Source organism: Talaromyces amestolkiae, assembly GCF_001896365.1.
Source record: "Talaromyces amestolkiae strain CIB chromosome Unknown scaffold2.1, whole genome shotgun sequence".
NCBI lineage: Eukaryota > Fungi > Ascomycota > Eurotiomycetes > Eurotiales > Trichocomaceae > Talaromyces > Talaromyces amestolkiae.
Window position 1 is genome coordinate 1,009,242 of NW_024468038.1, and position 16,073 is coordinate 1,025,314.

General features: G+C 48.0%; 4 protein-coding genes across 4 annotated transcripts; 2 read left to right on the forward strand and 2 right to left on the reverse strand.

Moving 5' to 3' along the window:
* Window positions 1-365: 365 nt before the first annotated feature.
* Window positions 366-6,920, forward strand: BHQ10_001619 (uncharacterized protein; the record flags this gene model as incomplete). The annotated part of the gene is made up of 5 exons (XM_040873675.1): window positions 366-1,997; window positions 2,046-4,394; window positions 4,444-5,107; window positions 5,156-5,937; window positions 5,991-6,920. The coding sequence occupies 5 exons, from the start codon at window positions 366-368 to the stop codon at window positions 6,918-6,920; spliced, it is 6,357 nt and encodes a 2,118-aa protein (XP_040730124.1).
* A 521-nt stretch (window positions 6,921-7,441) lies between these two features.
* On the reverse strand, window positions 7,442-8,782 carry BHQ10_001620 (uncharacterized protein; the record flags this gene model as incomplete). Its single annotated transcript, XM_040873677.1, has 3 exons — window positions 7,442-7,924; window positions 7,977-8,171; window positions 8,228-8,782. 3 exons carry the CDS (start codon window positions 8,780-8,782, stop codon window positions 7,442-7,444), a joined length of 1,233 nt encoding a protein of 410 aa, XP_040730125.1.
* A 3,770-nt stretch (window positions 8,783-12,552) lies between these two features.
* BHQ10_001621 (uncharacterized protein) lies at window positions 12,553-13,131 on the forward strand (the record flags this gene model as incomplete). The annotated part of the gene is made up of 1 exon (XM_040873678.1): window positions 12,553-13,131. The coding sequence occupies one exon, from the start codon at window positions 12,553-12,555 to the stop codon at window positions 13,129-13,131; it is 579 nt and encodes a 192-aa protein (XP_040730126.1).
* Window positions 13,132-13,835: 704 nt separating this feature from the next.
* Window positions 13,836-16,016, reverse strand: BHQ10_001622 (uncharacterized protein; the record flags this gene model as incomplete). Its single annotated transcript, XM_040873679.1, has 2 exons — window positions 13,836-15,644; window positions 15,933-16,016. The coding sequence occupies 2 exons, from the start codon at window positions 16,014-16,016 to the stop codon at window positions 13,836-13,838; spliced, it is 1,893 nt and encodes a 630-aa protein (XP_040730127.1).
* Between the last annotated feature and the right edge of the window lie 57 nt (window positions 16,017-16,073).

Here is a 16,073-nt window from a genome sequence, read left to right on the forward strand (position 1 = left end):
GACCCTCATCAGATCATCGTGGCAGACAGGCACCATTACGATAATTCCATTCTTGTTAATCATTTCCCTACCACGTTACAGAAACGACTGCAGAGCGACTGCAGCTGTCAAGGTAATGTCCTTCCGCCGTTAATCCGATCATCCATCGTGAAACCACCCCCTTTGCATTGCTGTCAGCCCCCCCCGGAATCGACAGACTAACTCTTTGCCAGCTTCTCCAGGCTCCAACGTTGATTGTTCATGATCGCTTCGCAAAGACACGATATAAGACTAATAAACTCCACGTTATAATCCTCATGCGCCAGCACCGGTGATCTAGAATAATTGGCGATGCGTGCCGTTGACTAGAGCAGTTGCCGGCAACCATGGCATCTAACAATAATCAGGGCCACGTTCCCGGCCAAGATCCGACACAACGAGCAATTCCTTTACAGAATCTTTCCCGAGATGAAAGCGACGATTTTGAGAATATCGATGATCGCCGAGGGAGGAGGAGGAGTAGCGGCGCAAGGACTGGACATGGGCCGAGACGGTCACTACTTGCGGGCGGAACCTTTAAGACATACGAGCGCGTCGCGGAGGACTCACCTAGTCCAAAAGAGAGAGTCGGCCTGCGAATTACGCAACCATCGAGCGCGAGGCTTAGAGAGAACAATCCGTATGCGCCTGATGATCATGACTTTGTCGATGACCCAGGTGGTTTCGCCGAGGCCATGGGTTCGATAGGGTTTGGCTTTCGTCCACCGTCACCGCGGCGGCCTGATAGCGAAGAATATATGATGAGTTCATTTCCAGGGCCGTCTGGACACGGTGGAAGGGCAACTCCTGACGATTATTTTTCTTCTCCAATCGTACCGATCGATGACACCGCTCCGTTGACGGACAAGAAATACCTCCAACCTATCAGCGGCGCAAAGGAAGGAGACTCCGAAGGTCGAACGAGCATGCAGAGCATAAGGCTGGGGAATAGTTACAGCAGCTCCCGCTTAGGTGATGATTTGGAAACTGGTGCAGGAAGAAGACGGGGCAGCAGCAGTGCAGGCGGCAGTCCTTCGCGTTCGCGCTCTTTATCACCATCTGTGTCCGGCTCGGCTTTGCACAGAGCCGGTACCGTCATGCAAATGATGTCGCAGCGTGTGGTCAACTTGAGTAACGAGCCTGTCGAGCAGGCCATCATGCGCCGAGAGTCGATGAAGAGGTCAAAACACGACGAGCCACCGAATTCACCCTCGCAACACGAGTCTGATAATATTCCGCATCGAATGGAAAGTGTGTCTGAGAAAGGGAGCACTCAATCGGCCTGGAGGACAAACGTTAACCCGTTTAAAGGGAAATCACTCGGTATATTCAGCCCGGACAACCCACTGAGAACAAAGCTATGCGATGTCCTTGTGCACCCGGCTACGGAACCATTCATTTTGCTGGTCATTGTGGTCCATGCCGTATTGTTGACTGTGCAGTCTGCCCATTCAGTGTGGACTCACCCAAGGTCTGATCAATGGGGCTCACAGGCAATCGATTACGCCCTATTCGTCATTTTTGTCATTTATACAATCGAGCTGTCTGTTAGGATTATAGTATCCGGTTTTATCTGGAACTCAGCAGAGTACAGTACTATGGACAGGTCACTCGGCTTCAAAAAGGCGATTGCTGAGAGAGGAAAAAGCCTGTTATCACTCCAACGAGAACCTTCAACAAAAAAAAAATCGGTCAAGTTCGAGGACGCTCAGCCCTCATATTTGCGCAAGACTGTTACGGGGCTGCAACCATTTACCGACTCCTCAGATGATCCTCGCCACGGGTCACGTAAACGACTTGCTTACAGGGCGTTTCTCAGACACTCTTTCAACCGATTGGACTTTCTGGCTGTTATTTCATATTGGATCGCGTTCGGCTTGCAGATCACGGGGTACTCCAGCAAACATAATATATATATTTTCCAGATGCTCAGCTGTCTGCGTTTACTCCGACTACTCGGTATCACGGATGGAACTTCGGTAAGTCGATGCATAAATGTTATACTCTATCGATCTAACATAATTTAGGTCATTCTACGGAGTTTGAAAAAAGCGACTCCACTACTTCTTCACGTTGGTTTCCTCATTGGCTTCTTCTGGCTGCTCTTCGCTATTGTGGGCATTCAAAGCTTCAAATCCAGCTTACGCAGATCTTGCGTCTGGATCGATCCAGAAGGTCAGAGTAATTTTACTATGAATGACCCTTATAATGTTATCCAATTATGTGGAGGATATCTTGATAGCACTACAGGTGAAGCGCGACCTTGGGTCTATGCAAACAACGAGCCTTCGTCGTTCAGTCCTAAGGGTTACCTTTGCCCTCAAGGCTCCATGTGCATTGAAGGAACCAACCCGTACAACGGAACAGTGAGTTTCGACAACATTTTCAATTCTCTTGAGCTCGTTTTCGTTATCATGAGCTCCAATACGTTCACCGATCTCCTATATTATACGACAGACTCGGATTATCTTTCTGCCGCCTTGTTCTTTGCTATCGGATTTGTGCTGCTAAGTTTGTGGATGGTGAACTTGTTAGTCGCGGTTATCACATCCTCATTTCAAGTCATTCGAGAGGAAAGCAGGCAGAGCGCTTTTGCCATGGAGAAAGTAGAGGAACCTGAAAGCGATGAGTCGGCACATTACAAAGTCAATCACCTCAAAACCCTCTATGAGAAAACCAGATGGCTATGGATAACCTTGATCGCATACGACCTGATCGTTCAATGTATGCGAAGTGCAACGATGAGTCCCTCGACAGAAAGGTTCATTAGCGACACCGAAACAGCCGTTACCTTTGTTCTCTTGTTGGAGATCATTCTACGTTTCGCGTCTGACTGGAGACATTTCCATCAAAGCAAGCGCAACCTTGTAGATCTGGCTCTCGTGATAATAACATGCATCATACAAATTCCGCCGATCCACTCCTCGGGCCAAGTATACATGGGACTTACGCTCTTCCAAATATTGCGTGTATACCGCATCGTCTTGGCATTTTCGGTGACGAGGGACCTCATCACGGTGGTGTTTCGCAACGTTGTGGGTTTGTTGAACTTGATCCTCTTCGTGTTTTTGATCACATATCTCGCGGCCATATTTGCTGTGCAGTTATTCCGCGGTGTGATCCCAGCCGAAACCGACAATGGGAATACGATTGATATGACATTCTTCACTATATACAACTCCTTCCTCGCCATGTACCAGATTTTGTCTAGTGAGAACTGGACTACAATTTTGTACGGCACTACTACATTCACCAAAATGTATGGCACCTCCTGGATATCAGCATCATTCATCACAATATGGTTCATCCTCTCGTGTTTCATCATCTTGAACATGTTTATTGCTGTCATTCAAGAGAGCTTCGATGTCTCGGAGGATCAGAAGCGTCTGCATCAGGTGAAGGCTTTCCTACAACAAAAAGAGCTCGGGTCTTCCTCGGCCAGTAATCTTGCCCTAACGTCTATATTCAAACTCGGCCGCGACAACGCTCGGCATCGGGAGCCTTTGGATTATGGCCCTGCCACTATGGACATGCTTCTCAAGGATGCCGTAGTGCAGGAGTTTCTCGACGAGCACTTCGAGTCCTTCGACACCCAAACGCCACACCAGCCATCTGTGGACAAAGATGCGTTACAGCCAGGCTGGCTTTCTACAATCTGGACTAAGATCTCAAAGACATTCCTAAACAAGGAGCCTAATCCATTCTACTCCAGGTTAAAGTTCTCAAAAGCGTACGACGAGCTTGATCCTCGAACTTTGGCGAAAGAGGTGGTGATGGCTTCTGAGCAGCGCAAAGTCGCACAAAGAGAATACCTTCAACGTTACCCGCTATACAATAAATCTTTGTATATCTTCAGCACCAAGAATCCAATTCGAAGAGGATGCCAGCGTATGGTCGGACCAGGACGTGGCAGTCAACGATATGAAGGTGTCGAACCCTACAAACCGCTATGGTACACCTTCTCGGCCTTTATCTACGCCTGCATCGTTGCTATGGTCTTGTTGGCTTGTATCACGACGCCGTTGTATCAGAGAGATTACTTTTTGACGCGAGAGTACACTCCTGATAACTGGTTTGTTTGGACGGATGCAGGATTTGCAGCAGTATTCACTATCGAAGCCGTGATTAAAGTCATTGCTGATGGATTTTTCTGGACGCCAAATGCCTATTTCCGAAGTTCTTGGGGTTTCCTTGACGGTGTTGTGCTAATAACGCTATGGATCAATGTTTTCACTTCCTTGTTTACCGCCGGAAGTGTATCTAGAATTGTCGGAGCTTTCAAAGCTTTGAGGGCATTACGGCTTCTCAACGTTAGCGATAGCGCCCGTGATACATTTCACTCTGTTATCATCGTCGGTGGTTGGAAAGTTGTCTCTGTAAGTCTTCAAGTCTAATGGGTTTTTGACACCTCTAATCAAACACTAGGCTGCATTCGTTTCGTTGAGTTTCCTTATCCCCTTTGCCATCTACGGTTTGAACCTATTCAATGGACAGTTGGTATCATGCAACGATGGTTCGCTTTCAGGAAGTCTCGGTGGTTGTATCGGGGAATATCAAAGCTCGCCATACAATTGGAATGTCTTGGCGCCTAGGGTTGCTGCAAATCCATATTACAGCTTTGACAATTTCGGCGAATCCCTATTCATTCTCTTTCAGATTGTCTCTCAGGAAGGATGGATTGATGTTCAATCGAGTGTCATGAGCATCACGGGGCTTGGCCAGCAGCCTCAAGATTTTTCATCACAAGCGAACGGTCTTTTCTTCGTTGTTTTCAACTTGCTCGGTGCAGTTTTCGTGTTGACTTTGTTCGTCACTGTGTTTATGCGAAATTACACGGAACAGACTGGAGTTGCCTTTTTGACTGCGGAACAGCGTTCGTGGCTTGAGTTGAGAAAACTTCTACGACAAATATCGCCATCTAAAAGATCGAATAACGCTTTTGCTGATAATTGGCGCAAGACATGCTATCGCCTCGCATCAAGAAAGAACGGTAAATGGGCGCGCTTCATCACGGGCTTACTCGTATTCCATCTGCTGCTGCTCACTTTGGAGTGGTATCCATATCCGGTTATGTGGGATCTCATTAGAGGTATGTTGTCGTTTGTTAACAATTGAGCCGAGACTAATGCCGACCTAGATGTACTCTTTTTCATCCTGACCTTCTTCTATATTGCGGATATTGCGATACGTATTATTGGACTTGGTTGGCCTCGCTTTAGACGAAGCTCGTGGGATCTTTATTCCCTTTTGGTCGTCCCAGGAACTTTCATTACTATCGTTTTGGCGTTCATCTTCCGCAATGTCAACCGCATGAACGCCGTACTGCAACTTAATAAGCTGTTCATTGTCTCCATCACACTGCTGATCATCCCTCGCAACAATCAACTCGATCAGCTTTTCAAGACGGCTGCTGCTAGTTTGACGTCTATCGTCAATCTACTAGCAACTTGGTTTGTCCTGTTCCTCGTATTCGCCATCGCGATGACGCAAACTTTCGGACTCACGAAGTTTGGAGCGAACGAAAACAACAACCTCAATTTCCGGGACGTTCCGAATGCGCTGATCTTGCTCTTCCGGACAAGTGCTGGTGAAGGCTGGAATCAGCTTATGGAGGACTTTGCAACCATGCAACGACCGTACTGTACATTGAATGATGAGTTCCTTCAATCAGACTGCGGAAGCCAAGGATGGGCTCGTGGTCTTTTCATTGCGTGGAACGTGATCAGCATGTATCTCTTCGTATCGCTTTTTGTCTCTCTCATTTTCGAGAGTTTCTCCTACGTGTATCAACGAAGCAGTGGCCTTGGTCTCTATACTATTGACCGAGACGAGATTCGGCGTTTCAAGGAAGCCTGGGCTAATTTCGATCCTCGTGGTACTGGGTTTATCACGAAGGAGCAATTTCCGAGGCTACTAGGGGTAAGTTGAACAATGCCCACACTCATGAAAATATATTGACTTGTGTTTGTTAGGAACTTTCCGGTGTCTTTGAGATGCGCATCTATGATGGAAATTTCACTATTGGTCGGATCCTTGAAAAGTGTCGAAGTGGTCCCAATCCCCGAGACTCTCTAGTTTCTTTCAATCCTTCGGAGAGAGCGGGAGGCAACGAAGTTGATATCGCAAAGCTAGCTCGGATCCTTGATCAAATTCCGGTCGAGGAGATTCGTGCTCGCCGAAAACGCCTGAACATCTTCTATGAGGAAGTTTTGGTGTCGGCCGACCCAGAGCGTGGAGTGTCGTTTTCTGCGTGTCTCATGATTCTCGCTCACTACAAGATCATTGTCGATAGCAAAAGTCTACGTCTCGAGGAATTCCTTCGGCGTCGCACCAGGCTTCAACGCGTTGAAGAGGCTGTTCGACGAAACACTGTCATCGGCTTTTTTGATACGCTGTACTGGGCTCGGCGATTTCGCAAGCATATCGAGAACCGCAAATCGGCACGTCTCACAGCTGTTCCTCAATTTTCAATCCCTGAAATTTTCGTTGAGGATCAAGAACGTCAAGAAGCCGATGACGACTTTTTCGATGGCGAGTCTAGTCTGCAGAAGGACTCCAGGTTGACACTGTCTTCAGCAATCTCTCAAATAAGTGGGATGTCACCTACCACCTCTCCTCGACCATCTTTGCAGATCGATACCAGTATTGCGGCAGATTCTTCAAGCGAGTGGTCGAGAATCGGCGCTGCGCTATCACCACGATCAACCGCCGCAGAGCTCGGTGTTGMCCCCCCCGGCCGTTCGCGATCCATGAGTGGTCATTCATCACAGGGCAGCCAGTCGCAAGACAACAGTGTCATTGTGCAAGATATGATGCAAAGTTTGGGTGATTCGGCCTGGGGTCAAAGTATTCGCAGGAGCTTTACGCAGAGACGCTCAGGTCAGGGTCCTCCTCCGTCGTAAGACTGCACTGCTGGGATTGATATATCTGTTCTCCGGCTTTCTTACTAATCTTCGTTTAATGTGCCATACTATGTACATCGGAGTTATGTGTCTGTCCTTCCTTCCTTTTTCATTTCCTTGTTCCTTCTATCATGGATTATACACCTACTACATCTTGTTTCCTTTTCAATCTTGATCTCTTCTGCTCTATGCTTTCATAGATTGCGGCATTAGCACGATTCGCACGACAGGGCATAGGCGATGGCGTTTTGGATCTTACCATCAATCTTCGATGCATATACCATTTTGTCAAAGTCTTTTCTTTTCTTTTCTTTTCTTTTCTTTTCTTTTCTTTTCTTCTTTTTTCTGGTTTCATGGCTTTGCGTACGAGTCCATAGACTGTTATTGAGAAATGGCATGTATGATTCAAAGAGTGATACAGGTTTGACCTGATATATTGCTGTTCAAGAATATCACATATTACCTCAACTTAAATGCACATAAATACAATCCGTGGCCTTCCCTACGGCATTGATAATGAATCAACACACACCCAAATCATAAACAGAATCCAAATCCGTCGGAATAACACCTGCAGCCACAGCATCCTGATAGGACCATCGATAATCACCCAACTCCGACTTCCATGACCAAAACAGCCAGCCATCCTGCTTCTCGTAGGCAATGACCTGCGCCGCAAACCACTTTGCATAAAAGTCTTGGTTCGTGCTCGGGTCCCAGTCCGCTGTATACTGCACGTCGTCGGGGACACTCAAGCTCCACTCCGAGACGATGGTGGGCGTGTTTCCGCCGCGGTCGTCGTTGCATGATGTGCTAATGTAGTTATCCTGGCTCACGGCGACGCTGGTGTCCCATTTGATGTAGCGGTGGTCGTCATAGGCGGCGAAGTAGTTGTCCGTCAGGTATTCGGTGGGGTCACCGGAGCCCCAAAGATTGTTCATCATTTGGATGTGGAGTTCGTTGTTGGCGGTGATGTTGAGGGCGCTTTCGGCTGCGCGGATTCTCTGCATCAAGTTAGGCGATGTAATTTACAGACAAAAAAAGGAAAAGGCTCACGCTGAAAGCATCAGGGTAGTAGGTTGATCTCATTGTTCCAACGGAGCTGGAGTCCTGCACGGGTTCGTTCACAATCTCGAGCATACCGACGTTGCGGAAGCTGTTGCTCGAGTGAATCTGGGTAGTCATCCACTCGAGGAATTCAAGAGCTCGCTCGAACTGGTAGTCGACATAGAAACCGGGGGTGGAAGCCCACTGTCAAACGACATCTCTTAGCTTGGGAGACAAGGCAAGCATGTAGTGTAACGTACCTGTCCAGTGTCTGCATTCTGTGCGACCTGAGCACCAGGGGCACCATGCAAGTCAATGATGATGTAAAAACCATAATCCGCAGCCCAATCACAGATCTGCGCAAGATACGACAACGCTCCCTGAGGGAAGTGCTCGCTATCACTATACACGATATCCTCTCGCACCCAGTATCCAACCGGAATGCGAATGGCATTCAAGCCATAGCTTGACATATTCGCAATATCATCTTCAACAATCCACGACCCCCAGTGATCCTGGAAGTTAGTATTGGCAGTATCCTGACCCAGGGCGTTGACGCAGTCAAACTCCGAGTTTTGACCTGAACATCCAATGCTGCTCCATGAGTTTTCGGCAAGCCAGGGCTCAAACACAAACAAGGAGCCGAGGTTGACGCCTCGAATCTTGCTGGATGATGGCAGCCAGCGCTTGGTGATGGGGTCGGTCTTGTTGAAAAGGTTCTCGCCGGAAAGGGAGACGATGTCTTTGTGCACGCCTGGCATCCAGGCGGAGGCAAGACCGGCAAGGGCTGCGACTGTGATTAATGTAGTCTTCATCTTGGACTGTTGGTGCCCTGGTATCCTCGATGGTGACTCTCATCACCGCTATCGAGGGCGCGTCCGCCATCTTATATACCCGATATAGAAGTTTCGCCTCTTCCCCGTATAGGAAATAAATGCTTTGAAGTTCTTACCACCGACGGAGGATTCGTTTATTTCGCGGCCAGTGGATACTCGAGATAGGGTCACTTTCCTGGGACCGCCGGTCACTCTACAGAGAATGGGACGAATAGCATTTCTTTGTCAGAAACAGACCATGTTTAATTGTATATAGCACGCAAATCATAAGACCTTTTCTGGTTACTTCTCGGTGCACTAACGTGCTTAGCGGGTCGCTATATGTAACCCTGTCCTTGACCAGGGGAACTTGTTGACCCTTGACTCGTTGATATTTGCGATCTGTCCAGGGCGGCCCGAGGGAGTCACGCTTAGCGAAGGTCATGATGGTCAGGTGTGTAGGAATGTAGAGCTTTTAGCATTCCTGGGGCCTTTCCATGTGGAGGTATGTGGTCCTATGATGGATGTCCTTGAAATCAGGTACGTGTAACTCGACTCACGACCGCCGAGTGGGATTCAGAAGAACACCCGACGGACTGAGTATTGTGAAACGGGCACGACACTTTCTCGCTCATGTTGCACTCGTTCTTTGTCATTCGTGAATAGTGCAAATTAGTAGGCAAGCCTAAACGTTCTACAATCGACTAGGAAGGTGGTATAGAAGGGCATCTGTGAAATTAAGCTTCCCTGCGGGATAAAGTGACACCTCTAGCCTTATGGGGAAACTGGTGTATAAATTTAAAACGGTCCTAAAGTCCTGAAGGCCGAGGGTAATTAGAGTCACATTCCACGGATTGCCAAGTCCGCTAGAGGTCATCATATCAATCACTAATTCAATGGTTCTGATCAGTGCCTTATTTGGGCTTTTTTGTTTTTACAATGACAAGTGTGCAAGTTCTGGGAGAATATTTGGGAGATCTAAGAGTTCTACGACCGTCCATATGGGGCAGATGTCAATAAAGATGCTCATCGGTAAGAGAAACAGTCTCTGGGTAAGATGAATTTGCCACGAATAATATTAGTCAGAAACCAGGAGCCATTAAAGTAAAACGTGATATCTAAATCGAATAAACTACCCCGATGTTACCCTTGTCCATTCATTTTAGTTTGGCCAATCATATCAACTGCAATTAACCCTATCGTCCATGTAACCCTAATCGGAGCAAGTTTAGTGCTTACCCTATCGTCAAACATCGAGATTCAGGAGTCGAGCGTCAGAATGCGTGCGAGATTAACTTACGCCTGATCGCGCGATCCATAACTGAAGTTTGAACGATATTATAAGTGACTGCATACGTACGTGGCGGACAAGAAGGAATCTGGGGAATGAATTAGGGCTAGGAACGACGTGCCGAATATCTGCCTTGGTCAACATCTTGTTGAGTTGCGATACAGATATTCAGATCGTCAATTGGCCACGCACAATCTCGAAGTTCCATAAGATTGTTTCAACTCGTTTTTAAGATCCCAGACTCGCAGGCGCCCCCGGTCGAGGTTGATATTGGGTTCACCCATTGACCTTTCGCAATCATCCAATTTATTGATAAGTCATAACATTTGAATATATCTATCGGGGGGCAGAATTCATGATGGTCGGAGAACCGGTCAAGCTCAACGCTGAAAGGTACTACATTCATGTTATATTTTCCGGATGAAATAATACACCAACATTTTACTTTCTCTATTCAAACTTTAAGATTATTCTTGACCTCGAGAATCAGTCACGGGGAAAAAGTGTAGGGCAATCATCGACACACGAACGCATTGAGTATAAATTGACCGCACCAAGGAACGAACATAATGGTCCAAATAAAAGCAATAAATATCTAAGTGTACATAACTAGTAGACAGGAGAAGGCTCAATGCATAAGCATGGATCGCCGGAAACGGATAGCGTGTGTAGTAAGAAGCCTCCTGCAAGCCACCGGAATGTGGAATGCAATAAACCGTATTTGCGAAGGAGTCGTGTGTGTTGCAGGTGCGTTGCATGTGCAATATATACTCCGTACATGATAGTTGGCTGATTCAATACATACATATGTAGTGAATCGATGAAGGAAGGACGCACGCAGGAGGTTGTTATCAATGTTATGCTTAGTGTAGTTTATCCCTCGCAATGACCCATGGACGTCGATATGTATGTAACATATTTTGCTCGACTAGACTGCCCCTGGTACCTATATTGCCTGATCCTGTATACAAGTAAACATGCACAATGAGAGATGATACCAGTCGCGTCTGAGTCGGTCTGACATAGGGACGTGTTGCGCCCCTGGGTACTTAGGGTTGTGCGGTCATGGGGCTTGGCTTGGCTGTGCAATTATTGACATGACACGAGGCAACAGCAAGGATCTGCTTCTGTAGCATCACTATCTGAGGGTTGATTGACGAATTGCTTTTTACCAGCTCCGTGGTATCCGGTCAACTGAAAATCAGCCAGGGAGTGCGATAGGCATCTCCATTTACTACATACTCCATAGTACGTAGTCCATATTAAATCGATGCCTGGGGAATCAGGATACGGATACATCCGTTCCGTGATAGTCTAACCGCATGCGGTCAGGAACGCCACCACGATGAAACCGGCGATCTCCTTTCTGTAACAGTTGGCTTCAGTCAAGACAATTCATACCTGATCAACTGAATGAAATTGATGCAGTCAAGTCAATGGAAAACACTCGCAACAACTCACAATAGACTGAATCATATTCAATCAATGTATGCTGACAACTGAGACATCGAGCCACAGAAGCGGTACGGTGGGCCAGCTCAGCCCCTAAAATCACGAGTCTTTACACGTATGTACTAGTTCGTAGTACTATTTAGTAAATAGTCGGCCGCTAGAAGCTTCTATCGAGTATCCTTTTTGAACAACAACGCATTGAACACGGTACTCGTAGGAACAAAGGACTGTTGACGAACGCAATCATCTGCATTGAATGCCTGTATGCATCCAGCGTCGCAGTCAAGCCCTGACAATACAATTTCCGTCGCAGGTCGAGTCCGAAACCAGGCACATCGGCATGAATTCTTGAGAACTGACAGGGCTAAGCAGGATCAGGCTAGCTCTAAAAATAATTAAACGCGGCGCCCCCCCTTTTTCTCCACTTGGCTCTGTCTCTCCTGGATGGGATACGTAGTACGATGTAGGAGGATGAATCCATACATATACGTCCTCGCCAGCTACATGTCCCGGCAGCCGCCGTCATTCCTGTTCTTGCTCCCTCGTGTGTTGCTGTGACTTGTCTTATTGTCGAGAACGGCGCTTATTGATTCTTGTCCTGTTGTTGACATTGTTCTTCCTAACAATCATTGGAAGACTTGATTGTGGACTGTTTTTCTAGAAGCCGTTATTGTGGTGCCTGTCATTTCAATCCCAACGTCTTTGCAGCTCAGCTCAGCTCGACAGCTTAACTCACCATCTTATTCGAATCGACTGCATTTTCGCTTCGAAAAGCCACAGCAAATTTTTCGTACCTGATTGCCTCCCTCTGAGCGGCTCGACACGGACTGATTGGTAATTGGAGTCAGTTGCTCGGGATAAATCTTGCCGTTCGTCCACAACGTCATCACTTGCCTGGCTTTTCCGTCCAACACAACACCTACCTCAACCACAACAACAAACACAACAGTACAACAATTTTATTCAGAGTACCTTGCTGGATTACTCTGCATACAACCAATTTTTTCACTCCTTCAACTCATACACAATGCAACCCAAACGTCCCTCCAGCCCGTCCAAATCCCTCGAACCCTCGCCCATGGCCGACATCAGCCTCTCACTCCGCACAGCCTTCATGGACAACACACACTACCGCCGCGAGAGCGACTCTCTATCCACCAGCGCCCTCAGTTCCGCCAGCGGCAGCCCGACCTCCTCCCCAACCTCCGGCTGGCCCTGGCGCAAGCACCGATTCTCGGGCTCCCACACCACTGAGCCGAACAGTCGGGATCGCAGCCAAAGTCCATATGCCAGCATCATCCCATTCTCATTCCGTCGCTCATCCCCCTTCTTCCTCCGTCGACGACCATCCGCGGTGGATTTGGCGTTGAGCGAGGAACGGTCGCGCTGCGACGAGGATGCTATTGAGCGAGTGGGATTGAGCATGATGGAACCGCGTCCAGTGGACCCCGTCCCTATCGCGATGGGTTTGAATACCAACGTTCTCAGCGATATCGCGAGTCAACGAAGCTCGTATGCCCCGTCGTCTCAGGGCTCGATTCGTGGCGGCTCACAACCGCGATACGTGATGGGCGGTATTATTGAAGTTATGGAGGGGAGTGCTTAATCTCTTTCCCTGAAACGAGTCACTCAATCCATCCGTCTCAATGACATCTGCCTTGGACATTTTCTCCTCGGCGAACTCAGACCCATTCATCCACATTCTACATTTCATACATCACAGCAACAGCATTTCAGGGAGGACCGGGCAACCCACGATTACTATGTCTTTTTACTGGCGTTATTTACGGAATATATATCTACGGAACGGGACGGAGTTTGGTTTACTATTTCTCATTTGGTTGATTCACTTTGATGAATGGACTCTTTCATGATATCACTCGGCGAATGTTCACGGTGTTTTTTTCTGCTCGGATTATGAGCTTACTTCGGAGGATCTCTACCTTTTTTTCTACGATTCTTTGTCATCCTTTATCCGAGTCATGGACGTAGATGACAAGAATGGAATTATTAGATTTTAATTCATGATCCTATTTCAACAAACTGCCTTTTCATACCTAGGTACAAGTGTCAAGACATCAATTAGAAAACAAATGGGTATCATCAATTCAAAGACTAGGGACGCTATGTATGCCAGACGCTGTTCATTACCCATAAGAAAAGTTGGTGTGCCGGAACACCACGCTGATTCGCTCTGACGCCTTCTGCGAAGATTTTAAAAAAAAAACAGACATTAAAAAAAAAAGACAGTCGCACGACAGGATGACTCTTATTCCAAGAGTAACAACAAACCGCCGGAATTTTAGAAGATCAAACATTTGTGCTCTTCCGCTGGTTCGGCCACAATTGTCCACGGCACTTGGCCTCCCCACACAAACACTTGACAGCGTTAGGGTCATCGCTATTCATCTCGGGGGTCCAACCAGGGTTGTAGTCAAACGTCAACTCAACCCCCGGCGGAATATCGCGGCGTGCGAAGAATGCGAGATCGTAGATCTTTTGGTCGCCGTGATGGGTCGAAACGGGGATCATTTTGCAGTTGGGATTACACGAGTGATTCATGAAGCGAGAGGGCCCGCCGAAGCGCTGCCCATCGACGACGTAATGCGAGGAGGATGTGCCGTCCTCGTCGTTGTCACTCTCATCGTCGGAAGAAGGGGGAAACCAGTCGAGAGAGAAGAGGTAGGAAGGGCTGCTATGAGAGCCGTTGCTCCCTGCCGTAGCGTCTTCACGGAGCTCAGCCTCTGCAGAGGTTATCACCTCCCCAAGATAGGTATCGATGAACTGGCCCTTATGTACAGTGTCAAGTGATCTAAGCCCAAAACCACGGTCCCCGGTGTGAAAAATCTCTAGTCGTATCTTCCTTCCGTGTTGTACCAGGCGATTCCAGCATGTGGGTGGGCACGGACAGAGACGCGAGCACTCGTATATCATAGCTTTACGCTTCAAAAAACTCTCCTTCAGCAGAAGCTTCCCATTGCGGTGTTCATAAGCTACCATGAGTTCTTCCGAGTCCTCTTCCTTAGACAAGCAGGTACAGCTTGACGGGTCACATTGGAAACCGCAATCGCAGCCGTAGTTGAACTCCTCAGCCACCCGAGTAACGCCCTGTCGCAGCTTGTAGGTATTGGTGAACTCGAAATTCGAGGCAATACTTCCCGTACCGTCCCAGTCCCTCGCCATTGTCACTGGTGGGCCCTGAATTTTTCGCAACTTTTTCTCCAGCATTTCGCGTAAGTATAGCTTTCGACTCTGAGGGGGTTTCGGATAGCCTCTGGATATGTTGCCGTTGGGGGTCGCAGGCCGTGTAGGCAGAACAAGAGAGTCACTGTTTGTTGACCGTGCCTTCGGATACCGGCCCATATCTGCCTGCAAGTCATACATTTCAATGGGATAGTATTTCTGCTTAATCCCCTTGGGCTCGTCAGGATCAGATTCTTCTTCACTCTCAGAAGACGCAGACGGCAGCCGATTGATCTTCCTCTTTGAGAGCGAGCGGGTATCTGAGACGGGTAGTGACTGAAGAGGGGGTATAACGACCTTGACTTCAGGAAGTTTGGAAAGCTTTGTCATGACGGATGGGGATGGAGTGTGGCGTGAAGTAGATATCTCTCTCGCCTTTTTTGTAAAGCCTGCAGAGCTGTCTCTTGAGGAGACACGGGAGTCGACTGACGTAGAGGCACGGGACGTAGTCTTTGCCTTGAACGCAGGTCTCTTGGAGCTGCTTCTCGAGGATACATTGGACGAGTTGGTTTGAGAGTGTAGAGATGACATGGAAGGTAGATGAGACTGAAGAGAGGTAATCGGACGGGGCGGGGGGGGCACACCAGCAAACGACTTTGGGGTCTGGTCTCTCGACTCCCGTTTGACTCGTTTCCCAGATGCCGCAAAAAGAGACCATGGCTTAGGGCTGCTAACAGCAACCGAGATGTTTTTTTCCACGGTCTTATGATTGTCTTTGGGTTCTGGTAGAGGACCCAGAGGTGCTTCACGGCTGAATACTGCCTCGTGGTTCACTGGTATTGCTCTCACTTCAACCTCGTCCACAGGCGACTTTCGCTTCAAAGGCCGCGACTGCCCAAATGTAGGTTTAATAAACCTGGCCAAGAGGGCTTGTGCCTATGTAGTTGTCAGCCCGAACTGAGCTCCAAAAGAATGTCATGTCGCGTGCAGCGTGCGAATTGAGCCTGGCGGCCAATACTGGCAGGCCCAACGGGCCCACGAGTCGAGCATGCCCTCACCCAAAAAACAACAGCACTTAAAAACACAAAAATAATATCAAAAAATCCGTAAAAATCGCAGCAACAAATTAATATAAATTTCATGAAAATAACGAACAAATAACGCGCGCTGATTGGCGGGCGCCGCGGGCCAGCGGCGTGCTGTATGGTGGTGTCTGTAGCTTACCTGATCCGCATCATCCTCGTCCTCCATGTCGTCGTCGCTGTCTTGAGTCAAATCAATCACTTTAACCTCGCGAAGTGGCGCCATTGTGCCCTTTTTCCAAGACGGTCATCCAGTCTCAATACTTTTCATCTCTTTCATTCG